At 44.7% G+C, this 24,995-nt stretch overlaps 1 protein-coding gene across 1 annotated transcript in view; it reads right to left on the reverse strand.

Annotated features, from left to right (window-relative positions):
• Positions 1 to 20,901, reverse strand: part of KCNV1 (potassium voltage-gated channel modifier subfamily V member 1) — a 71,025-nt gene extending 50,124 nt beyond the window's left edge. Inside the window, exon 1 of the mRNA XM_073632168.1 lies at positions 19,769 to 20,901. Within this exon, the coding sequence (XP_073488269.1) occupies positions 19,769 to 20,792 (1,024 nt within the window). The 5' untranslated portion in view covers positions 20,793 to 20,901. The remainder of the gene's footprint in view (positions 1 to 19,768) is intronic.
• Between the last annotated feature and the right edge of the window lie 4,094 nt (positions 20,902 to 24,995).

The following is a 24,995-nucleotide window of genomic DNA, read 5'->3' on the forward strand; positions in this document are numbered from 1 at the left end:
CTGAATTGTTGCGCCGATGATGCGACTAGACTCGGATTGGCTGTAGGTGGCTGTTTGGTGTTTAGTAGGAGGTGTAGGGGTCAGTAGGAGGCGTGGGGGTTAGTAGGAGGTGTGGGGTTAGTAGGAGGTGTGGTATGTCGGGCCCAGGTTTCGGGACATACGCCACTAATGCGACTTGATTCAGAAGTTTCTTGTAGTGTGCGTGAGTTATATGTATTCGTAATGTTCGTGCCGCCTAGGCAGCTAGATACGAATGGTCCCGAGCAAAGGGCTGCCCCGAGTCCTGACGGGGCTCGAATGAGGTACAAATCCCAACTAATGAGTACGAATATATATGAATGATATGGTGAAATTTCTACAAAGCAGTGAGAATGAGGCAAGGGACTTACGACATGAGGTGATGACAATTTTACGAATAGGGAACATGATAGACAATGGTCTGAACATATGAAATGATGTCTGCTATGAATCAGTTTGTAAAGTGAGATGACTCCGATACGAATTGGTTAAAAATGTATGAAACAAATTCGATACAAATCGGTAGTAAGTAGTATTAAATGGATCTGATGCAAATTGTTTGTAGAGTGTATGCCACCCCTAGCTCTGAAACCGAACACAACCAACCACCCAGGCTAATCAAGGTGCAGGCAAGGCACCAGGTGGGTCTAATTACCACCTCAATTGGCCACAGAACCTGTACAAGCAATACATGCTCATCTCCAAATGGATGAGACGGCAACCCCATGGACAGTGAATCCTTTAAGCAGTGAAGCCTATGTTGAGTGATATCGGACAATGACTGACAGCGGCTCGGAGGCTTGGATCTAAAAATGAATCATATGTTTGCAGATGGGATGACAAACAAGGCACAAGAATCTATGAACGTACTACGCCTATGCCAAATAATGTCGGGACATCATTTGGCACGGGCAGGTTTTTTAACGAAAAGGCATGCGGGATTGGAAGCATAACGAATCGCAAGATTGCGCGTTACGAAAAGGTTTGAACCCTACCTGCAACAGTGACTGGGAACAGCCGATGAAGACCACAAACAGAGAAGCCGTGACGCACTTGTGATCGAATGCACAGACTCACAAAAATGAGGTAAGCTGGGAGAGTCAGCCTAGTGATGTGTAATACCGCACACTAAAAACCGACACAGACCAGTGTGGGTGATCTGCTTAAATACCCCCCCCCGGCTCCTCCCATTATTTCAAGCCACCATACTGGCCTTTAAATATATATATATATATATATATATATATATATATATATATATATATATATTGTGATGGTGTGGTACCCCACCAGTGTATTGGTCCAGGATTCTCAACCAGGCAGGTTGAGGGGCTCCAGGGTATTTGCTTGTTTGAGAGGAAACTGGCTTTTCAGTTTCCTCATTATTTAGTAAGGTCCATTTTGGGACCTGGAGCCTGGGGATTTCTTAGAGATCCTGGTGGGATGAAATCCCCAGTCCTGGGTCCAGGTTTTGGGACTCACCGGCACACTGATTGCTCAGGTGAGTGTGGGCCTGATAGAAGAGTCAGGACCATGATTCTGGGCTCCACCCAGAGAGGCAGGAGGTCTCCAGGAGTCCAGGCTTGCAAGGGAGAACCCAGAGAGTGCAGGTGTGCACTGAAGTATCCAGAGAGTGCAGGTGTGCACTGAAGTATCCAGAGAGTGCAGGTGTGCACTGAAGTATCCAGAGAGTGCAGGGGTGCACTGAAGTATCCAGAGAGTGCAGGGGTGCACTGAAGTATCCAGAGAGTGCAGGGGTGCACTGAAGTATCCAGAGAGTGCAGGGGTGCACTGAAGTATCCAGAGAGTGCAGGGGTGCACTGAAGTATCCAGAGAGTGCAGGGGTGCACTGAAGTATCCAGAGAGTGCAGGGGTTCACTGAAGTATCCAGAGAGTGCAGGGGTTCACTAAAGTATCCAGAGAGTGCAGGGGTTCACTGAAGTATCCAGAGAGTGCAGGCTGTAAGGTAAAAGCCAGAGACCTGAGTCTGAGGTCGCTGACAGTAGTCAGGAGAGCTCTATGTGGGAGTCTGAGCAGTTGTGCGTCTGCTGCTGAAGAGAGCCAGGTGGCTCGGTATTTTTTGTTTGCAATGCTGCATGTGTAAGCCAGGAGGCTAAATATCCTTTTATATAAAGCTAATGGTGAAAACCCCTGCGAGGGAAACTACTTTTGTTTTCATTTCTGGAACTTTGTTTTTCTTTAATAAAAGTGGGCCAAAAAGCCCTGAAAAGGAATTATCTGTGTGGACTGTTCTCGCTAGCGGGTGCTACACTTGAGCTAAACAACCCCCAAACCTCACTATATATATATATATAAAAATTCAGATATACATCAGCCATAACATTATGACCTCCCACCAAATATTGAGTAGGTCCTCCCTGCCAAAACAACCCTGACCCATGGACTCCACTAGACCCTCTGAAGATATGCTGTGGTATCTAGTACCAAGCCATCAGTATCAGATACTTCTACAGATAAGTCCTGTAAGTTATGAAATGGGGTCTCCATGGATCAGACTTGTTTTTGTTGCCCATCAACAGGATGTTCGATTGGATTGTGACCTGGAAAATTCGGAGGCCAAGGGAACACCTTGAAAACACTTTCTTCCATTGCTTTTTTGGTCCAGTTCTATGCTAATGTCCCCATTGTAGGCACTTTTGGCTGTGAACAGAGGTCAGCTTGGGCATCCTATACAGCCCCATACGCAAAAAACTGTAATGCACTGTGTGTTTTGACACTTTTCTATTAGAATCGGCATTAACTTTTCAACAACTTGTGTTACAGTAGCTCTTCTATTGGATTAGACTACACTGGCCAACCTTTGCACCCCACGTGAATCAATGAGCCTTGGCTGCCCATGACCCTGTCAGTAATCCACTGATTTTCCTTCCTGGGACCACTTTTGGTAGGTCCTGACCACTGCTGACAGGGAACATCCCACAAGAGCTACAGTTTTGGAGTTGTTCTAGTTGTCTAGCCATTACAATTTGGCCCTTCTCAAAGTCACTCAAATCCTTACGCTTGCCTATTTTTCCTACCTTCACCACATCAACTTTAAGGACAACATGCTGCCTAATATAACCCAGCCGATTTCAGGTGCCATTGTCACCACATAATCAATGTTATTCACCTTATCTGACAGTGGTCATAACACACACATATATATATATATATATATATATATATATATATATATATATATATATGTATTTTCATATAGTTCCCCAGAACACAGTTTGGATGGAGTTTGGAGTTCCACTACAATTTAAGAACAGAAATGATCCAAGTTACCAGTGCTGGGACAAGGTAATTTAGCGCCCAGGGCAAAGACACCAAACTGCGCCCCCCCCCCCTCCCCTTCCAAAAAATTTTTTTAAAAATTGAGCACTAATCGGCATACTTAGCCCCGAACACAAATAATACCCCCTATCATCCTTACTAGCATAAATTCTCCCCCCCCAATCCCCATTTCTAACAGGCCCAATATTTCCTTTCCTAGCACAAATCTCCCCCCCATCACTTCTTCTAGCACAACCCCCCCCCCCAAAATCCCCCTCCTAGCACAAATCCCCCCCCCCCCCCCCATCTCCACGGCACAAATCCTCTCTCCTGGCACAAATTCTCTTTCCCCCACAGAACAAATCCTCCCTCCCAGCACAAATCTTACCCCTTTCACCCCCGAAAATCCCCCTCCCAGCACAAATCTTACCCGTCACCCCCCAAAATCCCCCTCCCAGCACAAATCCTACCCCCAAATTTCCCCTCTAAAACAAATACCCCCAATTATCCCTAGCATAAATTCTCCCCCCCAATCCCCATTTCTAACAGCCCGAATATTTCCTATCCTAGCACAAACCCCCCCCCCCAATCACCTCTTCTATCACAACCCCCTCCCCCCAAATACCCCTACTAGAAAAAAAATCTTATCCTGGCACCCCTCAAATTCCCCATCCCAGCAGAACCCCCCCAGAACTCCCTTCCTAACACAACAGCACAAATACACCCCCCTCCCCCATATCATTCCCACCTAGAAGTAATCATTTTCTCCCTACAAATACTCTCATCCTCCCCTTGTGTTCTCAGTGCAGCTCTCCCTTCCCTCAGCTTGGCAGCAGCTTTCCTCACACACAGACCTCAGATACAGTGCGGCACAGCGCCCTGTGATGCCCACCTTCCGACGTTCCTCCTCATGTTGTCCCGTCAGAGCTGAGGAGGAGCCGGTTTCTAAACTTGCCTGTGCGGCAGCTAGCGGGAGAGATACAGCTGCTGAAGGGGACCGGGATCGCGGCTCAGAGATGCCCGCCTCCCACCCACACTGCTTTCAAACTTACAGCAAGAGACAGGCTCCTTGGCTCCTATAGGTTGCAGCGCGGCAACAGCTCTCCGCGCTCCACTGAGTCCTCCCACCCCACCTCCGGCCGTGAGTGACCTCACGCCGCCGGCCGGGACTACGAGGCTGCTTCGTAGGGGGAGTGAACAGTGAAGCTGACAGGGAAAGGAGGTGAAGCCAGGGCTTGTTGTGCCAGATGCAGGAGTGCACTCGGCACACTTACAATTTTTCAGGTACAACGGCACTGGCTAGTGTGTATAATGACAGGTGTGAAGCACATTGCCAGCTCTTCACCTGCGCCCCCCCTAGTATAGAAAATCGTACCGCCCAGGGCATCCGCCCCTTCCACCCCTGCCTTGTACCGGCCCTGCAAGTTACTAATAGAATGTAGAAAATTAAGACTGGAAATTGTAGCTGAGTCAGTCTGCTAATTGGTAATATTGTGCATTTAAATAAAAATTTTCTCTAGAGAATGTTTTAATGTATTACCACAGAGACTGCTAATTAAAATGAAGACATAAAAGTGTATTCCTGTTTAAATTAAACATATTATGTGATGCCATGAACCAAATCTATAACCAACTGACTTATAGAATATGGATGGCACTTTTGACAAACTGATGTATAGGCTTTTAATTTAAGACAGAAGTGAAGGCTAAACCTTTTTTATTCTGGATATGCTGCAGATCCCCACCAGGTTGGATTTAGCATACAGGATGTGAACTGTCAGTAGACAGTTTACTTTTTTTTTCTCTGCCAGTGCAGTGATTACACTGCATGTGTCAAACCTCTTCCTTCCAGCACTACGCACCACTATGTCTCTTCCTACACTGAGCATGGAGGTAGACGGGGCAGAGTGATCAGAGTGGCTCCAACTGAACTGGTCTGTGCTGTGTCTGAACGATTGTTCCTATTTAAAAAAAGGGGCTTGTTACCTTTTAATTAGGATCAGCCTCAACTCTGTTTGCAGGCATAAAGCCTGCAGTACTCTTGTTAAAGTGATTCTAAAGTCTCTGTAAAAATATTTTAAAAAACAGCTGTACTTCCCCAATCTGTGCAATGGTTTTGCACAAAGCAGCCCTGAACCTCCTCTTCTGAGGTCCCCCACCAGTGCTCCTGGCTCCCCCGCCAAGTGCCCCCATAGCAAGTCACTAGCTGTGGGTGCATTCATGCAGGCTCAATCCCAAGCTATGCTGTGTGTGTTCATTGACCCCTGCCCAATCTCACAGGCTGTGATCGACAGCAGCAGGAACCAATGGTCCCTGTTACTGCCTCCATGTCGAGTGAGGAGAGAGAGACAGAGGAAAGATCTGCTACTTGCAGGCACAGCGCTGGATTGAGATCGGGCTCAGGTAATTATAAGGGGGAGCTGGAGTGCGGAAGCTGTACATAGAAGGTTTTTTAACATTTTGCATTAAGGTAAAAAAGAAAACCCTTCTACCTTTACATCCACTTTAATTCTCCCCCACTGTCTCCAAACGCTTGAGTAATATTATCCTATTGTTGTCTCGATTTCTCTAGGCTACAGGACTTGCACACTTATATATTCATAGGAGGTCAGAGGCTTGAATTTCAAAGCTTTACTTAAAGACAAGGATCCTTATTTTCAGCAAATGTCATTTTAAAATCTCATTGGACCTAGCTGAAGATAATTGCCACTTTTTGAAAAGGATCTTTTTCTTTGTTCCTTAACCACTTGCTTACTGGGGACTTAAACCCCTGTCCCTGCCAATTTTCAGCTTTAAGCGCTGTCACTCTCGCGCGGTCATGCAACACTGTAACCAAATTTTTATCATTTTTTCCCCACAAATAGAGCTTTCCTTTGGTGGTATTTGATCACCTCTGGGTTTTTTATTTACTTATTTTTTTAATTAAAAAAGACCGAAAATTTTGAAAAAAAAATACAAAACAGTTTTATATTTTGTTATAAAATTTAGCAAACTGGTAATTTTTCTCCTTCATTAATGTACACTGATAAGGCTGCATTGATGGGCACCGATAGGCTGCATTGATGGGCACTGAAAAGGTGGCACTGATGGGCACTGATAAGGTGGCACTGGTGGGCACCAAGAGGTGGCACTGAGATGTGGCATTGATGGGTGGCACTGAAGGGCATTGATAGGTGGCATTGAAGGGCACTGATAGGTGGCACTGATAGGTGGCAGTGATGGGCACTGATGGGTGGCAGTGATGGACAGTAATGGGCACTGGTAGGTGACACTGATAGGCAGCACTGCTAGCTGGCACTGATGAGGCATTAATTGGCACCACTGGTGGGCATTGATAGGTGGCACTCATAAGTATTTATTGGTGGCACTGATATACACTGGTGGGCACAGATTGGTGGCACTGATATGCAATGTGGGCACTGGCAGGTGGCACTGGTGGGCACAGATGAAGTGGCTGTGCCTCTTCCTCTTCGGGAGGGATGTCCCTTACACAGAAGCTGGTGATCGGCTTTTTTTCTTACAAATCTTTTGCTTACATCACGTGATCAGCTGTCATTGGCTGACAGCTGATCATGTGGTAAGGGGCCGTGATCAGCCGAGTCTCATTGACTTGGTGATCACAGTGCGCACCACGCGCGCCCTGCAGGTCATGTCATATGATGACATGACCACGCCCCCTTATGACCTCACAGTCCCAGCATGCCCCGGGACTGTGATGTCATAGGGGGGTGGGGTCACCGCCTATATAAGTCCGTTGCGGAGCGCACAGAAACCATTCCGGCTGGAGAGAGCATCGTGTCAACATCTCTGGAAGAGGAGAGGGAAGAAGACGATCCAGAAGTCTGGACCACCGCTGGCAAAAGAGCGCCAGAAGATAGTGGTGGAGCCGGCAGAAGATGCGGACACTGGGAGAAGACGCCGGAGAGACCCCCGAAGTCGGAAGAAGACCCCCGAAGTCAGAAGAAGACCTGGAGCTGCCTAATAAATTACTTTAAAAACCTGTGTACTGTGTTTTTTTATTGACACTTTTTTCCCTAGGTGAATAGGTAGGGGTACGATATACCCCATACTCATTGACATAGGGTGGGGGGCCGGGATCTGGGGGCCCCCTTATTAAAGGGGGCTCCCGGATTCCGATAAGTGCCCCGCCCGCAGACCCCGACAACCAAGGGCCAGGGTTGTCGGGAAGAGGCTCTTGTCCTCATCAACATGGGGACAAGGTGCTCCCCCAAAGCACTCACCCCCCATGTTGAGGGCATGCTTCCTGGTACGGCTAAGGAGGGGGGGGCGCTCGCTCGTCCCCACTCCCTTTCCTGAGCGGCCAGGCTGCGTGCTCGATTAAAGGTCTGGTATGGATTTTAGGGGGGACCCCCATGCCATTTTTTTCGGCGTAGGGGGTTCCCCTTAAAACCCATACCAGACCGAAGGGCTTGGTATTCCCCCGAGGGGAATTCCCTCTCACGCCCACCGCAGTAGGAAAATGTGTTTTTCCTATTGCAGCTAGCGCGAGATGTACAGTACCCTGCCGCCAAGAACCAGCGCGATCAGATCGCGCTGGAAACATTCTCGCGGAAACATTCTTGCTCCATCGGACTTTTGTTGCCGGAAAGTTTGTCCGTTCGCACAGCCAACAAAAGTCCGATGGAAATTGAAAAAGTTTGTCCAATGGAGCGTACACACGGTCAGATGTTGCTCCAAAACAGCTAATTTGCATGTTTGTTGTCAAAAAGCCAGATCGTGTGTAGGCCCTTAAGGCTGTCAGCAGATTGGCCTCTGCAAATTCAGCAGTGCCTAAAAGTGCCTAAAAATGGAGAGCAACTGAACATGTGCAGAGAAGGGTGACACAATGGGGTTGATTTACTAAAGGCAAATGGATTGTGCACTTTGCCCCCTGCAAGTGCAGTTTCTCTAGAGCTTATTAAATGAGGTAAGGCTTCACTTTGCAAAGAATACCCAATCACGTGCAAGGAAAATAAAAAAAAAAGCATTTTTGCTTGCATGTGATTGGATGATGAAAGTCAGCAGAGCTTCTGCTCATTTACTAACCTCTGGAGGAACTGCACATGCAGAGTGAAATTGCACTTTGCAAAGTGCACAGTCGTTTTGCCCTTAGTAAATCAACCCCAGTGTATTACTGGATTTTGAACAGTATAGGCACTTTTGTTAATGTTTACCATGCTATGCCTGCAAAAAGGGCCAGCCTAAGGTGATCTAAGATGATCTAGCAAGACGTAAAGTTCCACTTTAGCTTTGTAAATTGAGTCTCATGCGTGATGTCATATGTTAAAATAACTGTCAGTTCAATATTCAGATTCTTGTACATGTTTAACCACAGCTGGTTCTATTCCCTGGGGGATTGTCTTAATGACTGCCAAGTGTGCACTTGCCCTCTAACAAATACTAAACATATTTTTCACTATGTTTGGCATCATGTTCCAATGTATACAGTTTTCTCAAGCACAAAGGGGAGGGAGGGGGATTTATTAAAATTGGAGCAGACAGAATCTGGAGCAGCTGTGCATTGCAACCAATCAGCTTCTATCTTTTATTTTCCAAGCTTAGCTGAACAAGCTAAAGATAGAAGATGACTGGCTGCCATGCACAGCTGCTCCAGATTCTGTCTCCTCCAATATATATTTATGCCTGCGTGGTTACCTCCCACACTCCAAAGACATGCTGGTAGTTTAATTAGACCCTGTCTAAAAATTGGCCAAAATATGTGTATGTGTCCGTAAGCACGTTGGGACCCTATAAGGCAGTGGTTCTCAACTCCTGTCCTCAGGACCCACTAACAGGCCAGATTTTAAGTATTACCTTGGGGAGATTCAGACTAGAATACTGCAATCACTGAGCAGCAAATGATATCACCTGTGATGTATTTCAGTTATCTAGCAAACCCGGCCTGTTAGTGGGTCCTGAGGACAGGAGTTGAGAACCACTGCTATAAGGTAAAGTAGCGCGCTATACCGCAGATGGACACCGGCGGCAAGTGCCCTGAGGCAATTCAGTTCACATAGGTAGCGCAATACAAGTCATTCAGTCATTCTATGTGACAGTTATGGTTGTTATAATGTTACTTGTAACTTGGTTTATTTTATTGATGCTACTTCTATAGATTATTAAACCAGCTTACATTACAACTTCCTCCAATAAACCTGATTAGGTATCCACATAACCAGATTGTTACTCCCGACACAGTCATTTGGAAGTTGTCCTATTTTTCTACATGTATATGTTTCTGTACCTCTTTTGATCTATGAAAGACATAGCTGACATGATTTTCTTGTGTAGCGCTGGTAGATTTTTAATCTACTGCTGATAGGTAAATCTAGTGGGTTACTTGTTAGGTGAAGTTAGATTTGCCTCTGTTCCAGCTTGGCTGTGTAGCGTGTAGTTTCACACTGCGCCGGTGGGTGTCGTTGTCACCATGGGCCAGTGTTGGAAAGGCAACATGTTGAAGCGTATGAGTGCTCCTCTGTCCCGGAGATAACTCGGTGGAGGTGGTCCTCCGAGTTGCATTCTGGGAGAGGGTATTTATGGGACAGACGCCATGTTTAGGGGTTTGTTTTCATCCACCTGCTGGCCCTCCTGGCCGACAGGTATACATTAGGAATAACACCTTGTGGTCCTCCGTTCCGGAGGCCCACGTCGCTGCAGCGTGTGGTTGGGCCCAGAAGCCTGTCTGGGGACTACCACAGCGGCAGAGGAAAGGTCCTGGGCTGTCTATCCTGAGTGAAGAAGCTGGACAACCGAGGAGATCCCAGGGGAGGACCCGTCATGGAAGGATCACGCAGAGTGCTGGTCTGGAGAGGGGCCTGGTGACTCAGTTGGAGGACGTACCCTGTTTCCCCGAAAATAAGACCTAGCGTGATTGTTGGTGATGGCTGCAATATAAGGCCTACCCCCCAAATAAGCCCTAGTTAAAGTCCTTGTATGTCTTATTTTCAGGGTAGGGCTTAGTTTCGGGTAAACAGGGTAGAGCTTATTTGGGGGGTAGGGCTTATATTGCAGCCATCACTGACCATCACGCTAGGTCTTATTTTCGGGGAAACAGGGTATCCTGAAGTAATCTTACTGCATAGTGCTGCCGGGTTGGCGTAAAGGTTCAAGTGCTGTGTCTGATATTCATCGTAAACCATTACATCCTGTGGCAGAGGATCGTACGGGTTTTGTTCCAAACAAGTCTGTGGCAAAGACTTTTGTTCGTGCTACGTACTGGCTGCTAGGCAAGTGAGAGAGGCCTATCCAGGCGGGCAAAGATTGAATCCCACAAGAGGCGTGCATTCAACTACAAGTGTTCAATTCCTAATAATGTACTAAAGAATACTAAGGAAAGGTAATTGAGCTTCCCTGCATCTTTCCTTCTACCTCTTTCCTGCTACTTCCTTTATTACCTGTTCAATAAAGCATTGGAAAAGTTACTCAAGTGTTTGGTGCCTACATCGTCCAGAGGTAAACTCAACGGGACCCCAGACCCGGTGTCGGTGAAACAGAGGTGGCGAAAGTGAAGGTAACAGCCCGCTTTAAACCAGCAGCTCCACCGAGAGTTATTGCTACACTTGTAATGTTTAATACTTTATTTTGTTTGTTTTTTTTTTTTTTTTTGATCATTAATGTATCTCACGACTTTGTATACTGTTGTTTCTTTGTAATTTTGATGTAAAAGTTAATAAATTTATCGAAAGAAAGCGGATTTAAACCCTCTTATCCTTTACAGCCAGAGAAGCTGCCATCTTAGCCTCTGTATGAATTGCAATTGTCATGGTACTGCACATGTGATCAGTTAGAACAACAACTATTTGACAGTTATTATTCATGGCATGCCTTGAATGTAATTGTTTTGGGAAAAAGTTAAACAGATGGGTTTGGATCCAGTTTTAAATTGATAATAAACATTGTCAACTGAAGTGGCTAGCCTTATAACTCTTAAATAAGCCCACTGAAGTGGATAGCCTTAGGAGATACACAGGGATTTAACAAAAGAAAAAACAAAAAAAAAGTTATCCCTACATTCTCATAGGTACATAGTAAGTGAGGTTGAAAAAAGACACAAGTCCATCAAGTCCTATGTGTGTGATTATACAGTATCTCACAAAAATGAGTACAGCCCTCACACTTTTGTAAATAGTTTATTATATCTTATATGTGACAACAATAAAGAAATGACACTTTGCTACAATGTAAAGTAGTGAGTGTACAGCTTGTATAACAGTGTAAATTTGCTGTCCCCTCAAAATAACTCAACACACAGCCATTAATGTCTAAACCGCTGACAACAAAAGTGAGTACACCCCTAAGTGAAAATGTCCAAATTGGGCTCAATTAGCCATTTTCCTCCCTGGAGTCATGTAACTTGTTAGTGTTACAAGGTCTCAGGTGTGAATGGGGAGCAGGTGTGTTAAAATTGGTGTTATCACTGTTATGCCCCATACACACGGTCGGACATTGATCGGACATTCCGACAACAAAATCGCTCTCACTCTCTCATACTGGTCACTGGAAGTTCAACATGGCAACAAATTCTCTGAGGATCTGAAATTAAGAATTGTTGCTCTACATCAGGGATCCTCAAACTACGGCCCTCCAGCTGTTGCAGAACTACACATCCCATGAGGCATTGTAAAACTCTGACATTCACAGACATGACTAGGCATGATGGGAATTGTAGTTTCTGAACAACTGAAGGGCCATAGTTTGAAGACCCCTGCTCTACATAAAGACGGCGTAGGCTATAAGATTGCCAAGACCCTGAAACTGAGCTGCAACACAGTGGGCAAGACCATACAGCGGTTTAACAGGACAGGTTTCACTCAGAACAGGCCTCGCCATGGTCGACCAAAGAAGTTGAGTGCACATGATCAGAGTCATATCCAGAGGTTTTCTTTGTGAAATAGACGTATGAGTGCTGCCAGCATTGCTGCAGAGATTGAAGGGGTGGGTAGTCAGTAAGACCATACGCCGCACACTGCATCAAATTGTCATCCCAGAAGTAAGCCTCTTCTAAAGATGATGCACAAGAAAGCCTGCAAACAGTGTGCTGAAGACAAGCAGACTAAGGACATGGATTACTGGAACCATGTCCTGTGGTCTGATGAGACCAAGATAAACATATTTGGTTCAGATGGTGTCAAGCGTGTGTGGCGGCAACCAGGTGAGGAGTACAAAGACAAGTGTGTCTTGCCTACAGTCAAGCCTGGTGGTGGGAGTGTCATGGTCTGGGGCTGCATGAGTGCTGCTGGCACTGGGAAGCTACAGTTCATTGAGGGAACCATGAATGTCAACATGTACTGTGACATACTGAAGCAGATCATGATCCCCTCCCTTCGGAGACTGGGCCACAGGGCAGTATTCCAACATGATAACAACCCCAAACACACCTCCAAGACGACCACTGCCTTGCTAAAGAAGCTGAGGGTAAAGGTGATGGACTGACCAAGCATGTCTCCAGACCTAAACCCTATTGAGCATCTGTGGGCATCCTCAAACGGAAGGTGGAGGAGCGCAAGGTCTCTAACATCCACCAGCTCCATCATGTCATCATAGAGGAGTGGAAGAGGACTCCAGTGGCAACCTGTGAAGCTCTCGTGAGCTCCATGCCCAAGAGGGTTAAGGCAGTGCTGGAAAATAAAGGTGGCCCTTACAAAATATTGACACTTTGGGCCCAATTTGGTCATTTTCACTTAGGGGTGTACTCACTTTTGTTGCCAGCGATTTAGACATAAATGGCTGTGTGTTGAGTTATTTTGAGGGGACAGCAAATTTACACTGTTATACAAGCTGTACACTCACTACTTTACATTGTAGCAAAGTGTCATTTCTTCAGTGTTGTTACATGAAAAGATATAGTAAAATATTTCCAAAAATGTGAGGGTGTACTCACTTTTGTGAGATACTGTATGTCAGTATTACATTGTATATCTCTGTATGTTGCGGTCGTTCAGGTGCTTATCTAATAGTTTTTAAACTATCAATGCCCCCCGCTGAAACCACCGCCTGTGAAAGGGAATTCCACATCCTTGACGCTCTTACAGTAAAGAACCCTCTATGCAGTTTAAGGTTAAACCTCTTTTCTTCTAATTTTATTGAGTGGCCACGAGTCTTATTAAACTCCCTTCCACGAAAAAGCTTTATCCCTATTGTGGGGTTATCAGTATGGTATTTGTAAATTGAAATCATATCCCCTCTCGAGCATCTCTTCTCCAGAGAGAATAAGTTCAGTGCTCGCAACCTTTCCTCATAACTAATATGCTCCAGACCCTTTATTAGCTTTGTTGCCCTTCTTTGTACTCTTGCGCAAACATGCAACACTGTACCCAAATGAAATTTTTGTCATTTTTTCCCCACAAATAGAGCTTTCTTTTGGTGGTAATTGATCACCTCTGTGGTTTTAATTTTTTGCGCTATTAACTAAAAGAAGAGCGACAAGTTTGAAAAAAACACTTTTTGCTATAATAAATATCCCAAATTTAAAAAAAAAAAATTTCCTCAGTTTAGGCCGACATGTATTCTTCTACATATTTTTGGTAAAAAAAATATCAATAAGTGTGTATTGATTGGTTTGCGCAAAAGTTATAGTGCCTACAAAATAGGGGATATATTTATGGCATTTTTATTATTTTTTTTTTTTACTAGTAATGGCGGCGATCTGCGATTTTTTTTTTTATCATGACTGTGACATTGCGGCGGACATACCGGACACTTTTGACACTATTTTGGGACCACTGACATTTATAAAGCGATTAGTGCTATAAAAATGCACTGATTACTGTAGAAATGTCACTGGCAGGGACGGGGTTTACACTAGGGGGCGATCAAGGGGTTAAATGTGTTTCCTAGGGAGTGATTATAACTGTGGGGGGGATGGGAATGACTTGGGGAGGAGACTGATCGGTGTTCCTATATACTAGGAACACACAATCTGTCTCCTCTCCCCAGACAGGATGTGGATCTGTGTGTTTACACACACAGATCCACGTTCCTGCTCTGTAACGAGTGATCACGAGTGCCTGGCGGACATCACAACCCACAGGGCACGCGTATCAGCTCCTTGGTGACGCTGCATGCGCGCACCCTTTACCGCCGGGAAGCCGAGAACGTCATATGACGCCCGCCCAGGATGGGAGATCCCATCTGCCGACATCATATGACAATTGGCGGGTAGGGAAGTGGGTAATGAATCCATGCTGATTACTGCTAATGATACCGTTTTCATTACTAAAATCTTGTACATAGTCTCTTATCATCCCCTCCAAGAGCTTGCATACTATTGATGTTAGGCTAACTGGTCTGTAATTCCCAGGGATGTAATTTGGCCCTTTTTTAAATATGGTACTACATTGGCTTTTCTCCAATCAGCTGGTACCATTCCTGTCAGTAGACTGTCAGTAAAAATGAGGAACAATGGTCTGGCAATTACTTGACTGAGTTCCCTAGGTACCCTCGGGTGCAAACCATCTGGTCCCGGTGATTTATTAATGTTAAGTTTCCCAAGTCTATTTCTAATTCTGTCCTCTGTTAGCCATTAGGGTGATTCCTGTGATGTGTCAAAAGGACAAACACTGCAGTTTTGGTTACTGAAGCCCCCCTGATTCCCTTGTGAAGCTGAGGAGAAAAATAAATTCATTACCTTTGCCATCTCCCCATCCTTTGTAACCAGATGTCCTTCCTTATTCTTTATGGGGCCAATATGGCCTGTCCTCCCTTTTTTACTGTTTATATACTTAAAGAATTTCTTGGGATATTTTTGCTCTCCTCCACTATGTGTCTTTCGTGTTCTATCTTAGCCACCATAATTGCACCCTTACATATCTTGTTGCATTCTTTGTAAAGTCTGAATGCTGATGATGATCCCTCAGCCTTGTATTTTTTGAAGGCCTTCTCCTTTGCTTTTATATGCATTTTTACATTGGAGTTAAGCCATCCAGGACTTTTGTTTGCTCTTTTAAATTTATTACCCAATGGGGTGCATTGGTTAATGCCCTTATTTAATATGCTCTTAAAGCAAACCCATCTCTCCTCCATGTTCTTTGTTCCTAAGATTTTATCCCAATTTATGCCTTCTAGCAAGGTTCGTAGTTTAGGGAAGTTGGCTCTTTTGAAATTCAGTGTCTTTGTGTTGCCCTTGTGTTTCCTATTTGTGTGATTTATACTGAAGCCAATTGACCTGTGATTGCTGTTTCCTAAATTGTCCTATATTTCCACATCTGTGATCAGGTCTATATTGTTGGTAATCAGTAGCTCTAGTAACTCCTTGTTTCTAGTTGGTGCGTCTACCATCTGACTCATGAAATTGTCCTGCAAGACATTTAGGAACTCCTAAATGTGTCTCCTTTTGAGTGATAATAATTTACACTCAAAAGGAGACACATAAGAATTCTATAAAAAAAAAAACAGAAGAAAAGGGAACTAAAATTACAAAAAATGGTAAAAAGTATACAGTATATTATTAGTTATGAAATTGTCTCAGAAAGCACATTTTAATAGGGAGTGACATTTTAACTTTTGAACAGTTTACATCATTATTTAGAATGTTATTTTATGCATACATTTATGTCTTATTGTCTGTGATATAAAGTGATCTTTACCCTAGATGCAGAATGCCATTTCAATTAAGCAGATAGTAGATGCAGTACATTTGTTTTATTCCTACCATGAGACAAGGAGAGGATTGTATCTAAAGAGCACCCTAGGAAAAGCACAAAGGAGGGTTCAGACCTAACCCCCTGGCCTACAGCTGCCCTATGTTCCCGTGCAGTCTATAGGAACAATTAACTAATATGTTGTCATCACATTAGAGGTAAGCAATCAAAGTTTGAATCTGATCAGAAGAATTGTAACTAAGATTGGCCATCACTATGCCATTACTATGTCATCTGGAGAACTAAAACATATTTGGCATCATGAGTTTTACCCCATTGAAAGGGTGATGATTAAAGATTATAAAAAGAATATGGGTAGGTGAGAACTGCATTTTATTTTAGTCAATCTTATTATTAGCCAATCCTCTCTTGGGGTCTTTTTTAGAGAAAGCAATTAATTGTTTTTAGGTAGCTGAAGTAGTAACAGCAAGTTCTGTTTCTGGTAATGTGCATTAAAGATGATGGTGTACCTGGACAGATCTCTAAAGACTGAAAAGCAAAACATTTTTTGCAGCCAGTAATATCCTATATTGGGATCCTAATGGTAAGGCTGGAAAGTCTAGAACTCCTGACTACTCTCCTTTTTTGTTTCAAGCCCTCCTTATCCCCCCCGATATAGTCCCCTTATCTTGACCTACACTCCATCATCAACCCCATTGTACAGTGCAAGCAGAAACCAGGAGTGGATGCTGTCAAGCAGACAACTATATTCACTATCCATTCTGTAATATTAAACAACCCGTCAAATTAAAGTGGTGCTCCACCCAAAAAAAAAAAAATGCATAAATGTGCCTAAAAAAAATTAAAAAAAAACATTTGGATTTTTTTTTTTTTTAACTCAACTCTAAATGCCTGTTGCTAGGGGGTCCCTTGTAGTCTGCCTCTTTCAGTGCCTGGGCTGATGACATCACTTCCCCTCGGCGCAGGAAGGGCTCAGCTCTGCTCCCTCCTTCTTGTCAATCATCTGGGACACATTACAAGTCCATTTTATGACTGAGTGGCCAATCAAGGCGCGTGGCGCCGCTTACGCAGGTGCAGTGGGTGCCCGGCTGTGAAGCCACAGCCCGACGCCCACAGTTGCAATGCCGGCGCCGCCGAAGGGAGGGGGAGACAAGCGGGGCTTCTATCCCCTGCATCGCTGGACCGTGGGACAGGTAAGTGTCCGATTATTAAAAGTCAGCAGCTGCAGTATTTGTAGCTGCTGACTTTTAATCTTTTTAAAAAAATGGGAACTCCTCTTTAAGTTAGATGGTGCACACTTCAGAATCAGTGGGTTAATGGCTTTTGGGACTTTGCTAAACCAAATCATTCAAGAAAGGAGAGGCTGCGTGGCATGGGAGGCCCAAATGCAGCAGGGTACTGTAGCATGCTATCTATGACTAGTGTCTAAAGTTTCACTTTGGGACATACAGAAGGGGGTTAAAGTGGTTGTAAACCTCAGACATTAAATATGAACAAAGCATATCTCTCTATAGTGTGTACTTCTCACAATTAAGGGCACTAAATGTCATCTCTGTCTTCTGTTTCATTCCTCTGCTATCAGCATGACTCACTTATGACAAGTTTTCCTTACACTAACAGAAAAAGTGTGACTGGGGAGGGAGCTCCAGCTGATTGACAGACTCAGATCTGTTTCTGTGTGCTGTGTGAAGGGGGGTGACAAGCTCAGACAAGCTTTATAAATTCCAGACTTTGAACATATGTGGAGAAGAGAAGACTGCAGATGCATTGGTACAACTTATGTAGGAGGATTTGTTTCATCTCTGTGTATCACCAAAAGCTAGTAACTTTAGTGGTTTTACAACCACTTTAACCACTTGAGGTCTGGGCCATAGCCGAATGATGGCTACAGCGCGGACCTCAATTTCCGGGAGGCCATCATGGGACATCCTCCCCAGTGCACACGCACCGCGCGCACCCTGCAGGGCATGCGGTGTGCGCGCTGTGATCACCGGGTCACGGAAACTCAGATTATCACAGATCCGAGTAAGGGGCCGGTCCCAGCCCCTTACCATGTGATCAGCTGTCAGCCAATGACAGCTGATCACATGATGTAAACAAAATCTCGGTGATCGGTTTTGTTTTCTCCTCACGCTGACAGCATGAGAAGGAAAAAAAAACCGATCACCGGCTTATGTCAAAGGAACATCGGTCCCGAAGAGGAAGGAGGCACATATGCCTCATCTGTGCCTCCAAGTGCCATCTGTCATTGACACCTGCCAGTGCCCACAGTGCCCACAAGTGCCACCTATCAGTGCCCACAAGTGCCACCTATCAATGCCCACAAATGCCACTTAGCAGTGCTGCCATCAATCAGTGCCCATCACTGCCACCCATCAGTGCCCATCACTGCCACCCATCAGTCCCCATCAGTGCTGCCTCATCAGCGTACATCAACGAAGGAGAAAAATTACCTGTTTGCAAAAATGTATGACAAAATATAAAAAATATATATACCTGTATTTTTTTAAAATTCTGTCTTTTTCAATTTTTTTAACAAAAACTAAAAACCGCAGAGGTAATCAAATACCATCAAAAGAAAGCTCTATTTGTGGGAAACTAATGATAAAAATTTCATTTGGGTACAGTGTTGTATGACCGCGCAATTGTCATTCAAAGTGTGACAGCGCTAAAAGCTGAAAATTGGTCTGGACAGGAGGGGGGTTTAAGTGCCCAGTAAGCAAGTGGTTAAAGAAAAGTAGGTAAAAAGCAGGTATTTTTTCAAAGGTTTTATATAAACAATTTGGTTCAAATTGTTGTCGCACTCTCCCCAGGTTTTATTATACCAGAAATAAATATACCTTGAATATAAATCCCTTATTATTGCATTACACACTGCATTATGAAGATAAGTTGTGGTTACTGCCATCTTCTCATTATTATTTCAAAATAGCACTACATATATTACTTGACAAATGTTAATCTTTATATTACTTTAATAAACAAAAGTTCCCTTAGTTGATACACCTAAACATCCTTGACTGTAGTCAAAGCTTATCATAGCTCTTCATATCAAGTAATGGTTAATTTCTACTCTACAGTAGTCAGTAGTAATACCAAGAATGGTGGGTGCTCTACCATAAACTAATGCCTAATAGACACAATAAGAACATTGGAGGAATGATTGTCTGCTTTTTCGCATGCTAGTCTCATATTGAAAACCAATAAGTTACTAAAGTTACAAAAATTCTTGTATGACAAAATACAACTTCGAAGGTGATGTATTGTAATGTATTGTAATGTATTGTAATGTATTCTTTCATTTTCCAGCATGCGTGGTCTTGGTCACCCAATTTTCAGTGCTTGTCCCTTTGGATAATTTTGTATGAACTGTTGTGATCAGCTCTCGAAAGCTGGGTACTAATGATCAGATTATCGGATGATCGCTCCGAAAGTAATATTTTTCCTCCGATTTTCTAGTAGGGGTCTATATTGCGAGCCATGGCGGTGATCAAGACCATGTTAGCTATGGAGATAATAGCAGAACTCATGGAGACCATCCCAAAGGCCCACCACAAAAGACCCTGACCTTTCCAGGATATCCTAGAGTTTTTCTTTCTTTTACATCTGTTCTTCCACATTATGTAGATAAGTTGGAATTGTAGCCTATTCCTTATTATTTTTTACACAGCAACTCTTGAATAAACAAACGTCCCCTGAATTGATACAATAGAAGCCCCGCTGTTTAGTCAAAGTGCATCTTGGGTCATAGCTCTGGTCAGTAAGATAATATTGGTGTGTGCTTCTTAAGTAACCAGTGTATAACTGAACCAGACGTCCATTAGTACCTGCAAAATTAAAACTCAATGATTGTGTGAGCAGGAATAAATTACCTGTTGAATGTCTGCCAAGTTTTAACATCCTCAGGGATCTCATAAGCCTCAAGACTTGCACTATTCTCCCAACATTTTCAAGCTCGGTACTCTCACCAAACCAGGTTTCCACCAAGAGAGTAATATAAAAGGGCAAGATAGCAACGATGTCTATGAGGTTAAGAACACTCATCATGAACTGGCACTTGTCTTTCACACAGAGGAACCTAAGGGATAGCTCTACTGTAAACCACGAAACACAGATGTATTCCAATACATTCAATAGTGGGGAGTCTATAGAGCCGACCTCAGAGGAGATCAGGACCATGTTAGCTATGGAGACAACTACAAAAGTCATGGAGACTGTTCCAAAGGTCTTTGCAGCCACAGAAGACCCTGGCTTCTCCAGGACGTCCCAGAGCTTCTGCCTGAACTCCTCACAGACAACTCCAGTGAAGTCATCAACCTCGTCTTCTATCTCCTCTTCATTACTCTTAATGTCCAAGGTCTCGCTCTTCAGCTTCTTCCTGAAGTACCTGTCCCTGCAGCAGTGGTCTATGCTCAGCTCATCAATGCCCCAATACTCGATCTCCTGGAGGAAGGAGACGGCACACAGCTGGTCCATCACATGGAGGCGCCCGGTCTTGTAGTAGTTCATGATGTACTCAAACATCTGAGAGCTGCGGTCAAAGAAATACTCATTGTCCAGCAAGTTGGCGTCATCGCACAGCTCGAAGACCTCATCCCCTCCAGAGGTGGCCAACCTACCCAAGCGGGTGTGCGGGTGGCAGGACAAGGTCTGCTGAGACAGGACAAACCGGCTCCCCCCGACATTGATGGTCAGATGGTCCCGGGGAGCGGCTGAGTAATCGCTGCAAAAAACGCTGGAATCCAAAGACAGGGCAGAGTCGGATTCCCCGTCTACATAGGCGTTGAAGGACGTCCCTAGATTCATGTTACCGCTGCCGGAGCGCAAAGGCATCCTGAGGCTCCCTCCATCCTCCGAATGACATGGGACATCTGAGCAGAGCAGAGTCGGTAACATGAGTGCGGTGTGTGCTCTGTTCTAATGAGCGGAGGAGCTGCTGCCTGCCTGATACTGCAGCTCAGCTCTAAAGTCGTGACTACCTGGGAAATAAATGCCTCCCCTTGTACTGGCTCATAAAGACATAACCGGCCCCTATTGTCTATAGCTGATTCCTCTCTTGGGGGGCTGAAAACTTGTCAAAGTCAGGAGGGAGAACGAATGTCATGCCGCTCTGTTGGCTCGCATTAATACGGCATTAGGTTCCTGAGAGCTTTTAGCACCTTCAGCTGGACAGCGCACTGTATTAAAGAGCTTCCAGTATGGACAGTGTTGTACTGTATTAAAGAGCTTCCAGTATGGACAATGTTGTACTGTATTAATGAGCTTCCAGTATGGACAGTGTTGTACTGTATTAAAGAGCTTCCAGTATGGACAATGTTGTACTGTATTAATGAGCTTCCAGTATGGACAGTGTTGTACTGTATTAAAGAGCTTCCAGTATGGACAATGTTGTACTGTATTAATGAGCTTCCAGTATGGACAGTGTTGTACTGTATTAAAGAGCTTCCAGTATGGACAGTGTACTGTATTAAAGAGCTTCCAGTATGGACAGTGTTGTACTGTATTAAAGAGCTTCCAGTATGGACAGTGTTGTACTGTATTAAAGAGCTTCCAGTATGGGCAGGGTACTGTATTAAAGAGCTTCCAGTATGGGCGGTGTACTGTATTAAAGAGCTTCCAGTATGGGCAGTGTACTGTGTTATAGAGCTTCCAGTATGGGCAGTGTACTGTGTTATAGAGCTTCCAGCATATAGGCAGTGTACTGTGTTATAGAGCTTCTAGCATCGGCAGTGTACTGTGTTATAGAGCTTCCAGCATATGGGCAGTGTACTGTTATAGAGCTTCCAGTATGGGCAGTGTACTGTATTAAAGAGCTTCCAGTATGGGCAGGGTACTGTATTAAATAGCTTCCAGTATGGGCAGTGTACTGTGTTATAGAGCTTCCAGCATATGGGCAGTGTACTGTGTTATAGAGCTTCCAGCATATGGGCAGTGTACTGTGTTATAGAGCTTCCAGCATATGGGTAGTGTACTGTGTTATAGAGCTTCCAGTATAGGGGCAGTGTACTGTGTTATAGAGCTTCCAGTATATGGGCAGTGTACTGTTATAGAGCTTACAGCATATGGGCAGGGTACTATGTTATAGAGCTGCCAGCATATGGGCAGTGTACTGTGTTATAGAGCTTCCAGTATGGTCAGTGTACTGTGTTATAGAGCTTCTAGTACGGGCAGTGTACTGTGTTATAGAGCTTCCAGTATGGGCAGTGTATTGTGTTATAGAGCTTTCAGCATATGGGCAGTGTACTGTGTTATAGAGCTTCCAGTATATGGGCAGTGTACTGTGTTATAGAGCTTCCAGCATAGGGGCAGTGTACTGTGTTATAGAGCTTCCAGCATATGGGCAGTGTACTATGTTATAGAGCTTCCAGCATATGGGCAGTGTACTGTGTTATAGGCTTCCAGTATGGGCAGCATACTATGTTATAGAGCTTCCAGCATATGGGCAGTGTACTGTGTTATAGAGCTTCCAGTATGGGCAGTGTACTGTGTTATAGAGCTTCTAGTACGGGCAGTGTATTGTGTTATAGAGCTTCCAGTATGGGCAGTGTATTGTGTTATAGAGCTTTCAGCATATGGGCAGTGTACTGTGTTATAGAGCTTCCAGTATGGGCATTCCAGTATGGGCAGTGTATTGTATAGAGCTTTCAGCATTTGAACAGTGTACTGTGTAATAGAGCTTCCAGTATGGCCATTGTACTGTGTTATAGAGCGTCCAGCATATGGGCAGTGTACTGTGTTATAGAGCTTCCAGCATGGACAGTGTACTGTGTTATAGAGATTCCAGTATGGGCAGTGTACTGAGTTATAGAGCTTTCAGCATATGGGCAGTGTACTGTGTTATAAAGCTTCCAGTATGGGCAGTGTACTGTGTTATAGAGCTTCCAGCATATAGGCAGTGTACTGTGTTATAGAGCTTCCAGCATGGGCAGTGTACTGTGTTATAGAGCTTCCAGCATATGGGCAGTGTACTGTATTAAAGAGCTTCCAGTATGGGCAGTGTACTGTATTAAAGAGCTTCCAGTATGGGCAGGGTACTGTATTAAAGAGCTTCCAGTATGGGCAGTGTACTGTGTTATAGAGCTTCCAGCATATGGGCAGTGTACTGTGTTATAGAGCTTCCAGCATATGGGCAGTGTACTGTGTTATAGAGCTTCCAGCATATGGGCAGTGTACTGTGTTATAGAGCTTCCAGCATAGGGGCAGTGTACTGTGTTATAGAGCTTCCAGTATATGGGCAGTGTACTGTTATAGAGCTTCCAGCATATGGGCAGGGTACTATGTTATAGAGCTTCCAGCATATGGGCAGTGTACTGTGTTATAGAGCTTCCAGTATGGTCAGTGTACTGTGTTATAGAGCTTCTAGTACGGGCAGTGTACTGTGTTATAGAGCTTCCAGTATGGGCAGTGTATTGTGTTATAGAGCTTTCAGCATATGGGCAGTGTACTGTGTTATAGAGCTTCCAGTATATGGGCAGTGTACTGTGTTATAGAGCTTCCAGCATATGGGCAGTGTACTATGTTATAGAGCTTCCAGCATATGGGCAGTGTACTGTGTTATAGAGCTTCCAGTATGGGCAGTGTACTGTGTTATAGAGCTTCTAGTACGGGCAGTGTACTGTGTTATAGAGCTTCCAGTATGGGCAGTGTATTGTGTTATAGAGCTTTCAGCATATGGGCAGTGTACTGTGTTATAGAGCTTCCAGTATGGGCATTCCAGTATGGGCAGTGTATTGTATAGAGCTTTCAGCATATGAACAGTGTACTGTGTAATAGAGCTTCCAGTATGGCCATTGTACTGTGTTATAGAGCTTCCAGTATATGGGCAGTGTACTGTGTTATAGAGCTTCCAGCATGGACAGTGTACTGTGTTATAGAGATTCCAGTATGGGCAGTGTACTGTGTTATAGAGCTTTCAGCATATGGGCAGTGTACTGTGTTATAGAGCTTCCAGTATGGGCATTCCAGTATGGGCAGTGTATTGTATAGAGCTTTCAGCAGATATGGACAGTGTACTGTGTTATAGAGCTTCCAGTATGGCCATTGTACTGTGTTATAGAGCTTCCAACATATGGGCAGTGTACTGTGTTATAGAGCTTCCAGCATGGGCAGTATACTGTGTTATAGAGCTTCCAGTATGGGCAGTGTACTGTGTTATAGAGCTTCCAGTATGGGCAGTGTACTGTGTTATAGAGCTTCCAGCATGGGCAGTGTACTGTGCTCCATAGGGGTTCAGCACCTTCCAGCATGGACAGCACGCTGTGCTACAGAGCTTCCAGCATGGGCATTGTACTGTGCTCCATAGGGGTTCAGCACCTTCCAGCATGGGCAGTGTGCTGTGCTCCATGAGGGCTCAGCACCTTCCAGTATGGATCGTGCACTGTGCTGTAGAGCTTCCAGCATGGGCAGTGTACTGTACTCCATGGGGGCTTCAGCATCTTCCAGCATGGACAGGGCACTGTACTATAGAGCTTCCAGCATGGGCAATGTACTTTGCTTCATAGGGGTTCAGCACCTCCCAGTATCGAAAATGCACTGTGCTATAGAGCTTCCAGCATGGGCAGGGTACTGTGCTCCATAGTGGTGCAGCACCTTCCAGCATGGGCAGTGTACTGTGCTCCATAGGAGATCAGCCCCTTCCAGCATGGGCAGTGTACTGTGCTCCATAGGGGCTCAGTACCTTCCAATGGACCATGCACTGTGCTATAGAGCTTCTAGCATGGGCAGTGTACTGTGCTCCATAGGGGTTCAGAACCTTCCAGCATGAGCAGTGTACTGTGCTCCATAGAGGCTCAGCACGTCCCAGTATGGAAAACGCACTGTGCTATAGAGTTTCCAGCATGGGCAGTGTACTGTGTTATAGAGCTCCCAGCATGGGTAGTGTACTGTGTTATAGAGCTTCCAGCATGGGCAGTGTACTGTGTTATAGAGCTTCCAATATGGGCAGTGTACTGTGTTATAGAGCTTCCAGTATGGGCAGTGTACTGTGTTATAGAGCTTCCAGTATGGGCAGTGTACTGTGCTCCATAGGGGTTCAGCACCTCCCAGTATGGAAAACGCACTGTGCTATAGAGCTTCCAGCATGGGCAGTGTACTATGCTT

The sequence above is a fragment of the Aquarana catesbeiana genome, linkage group LG05 (assembly GCF_042186555.1).
Source record: "Aquarana catesbeiana isolate 2022-GZ linkage group LG05, ASM4218655v1, whole genome shotgun sequence".
In the NCBI taxonomy this organism is placed as follows: Eukaryota; Metazoa; Chordata; class Amphibia; order Anura; family Ranidae; genus Aquarana; species Aquarana catesbeiana.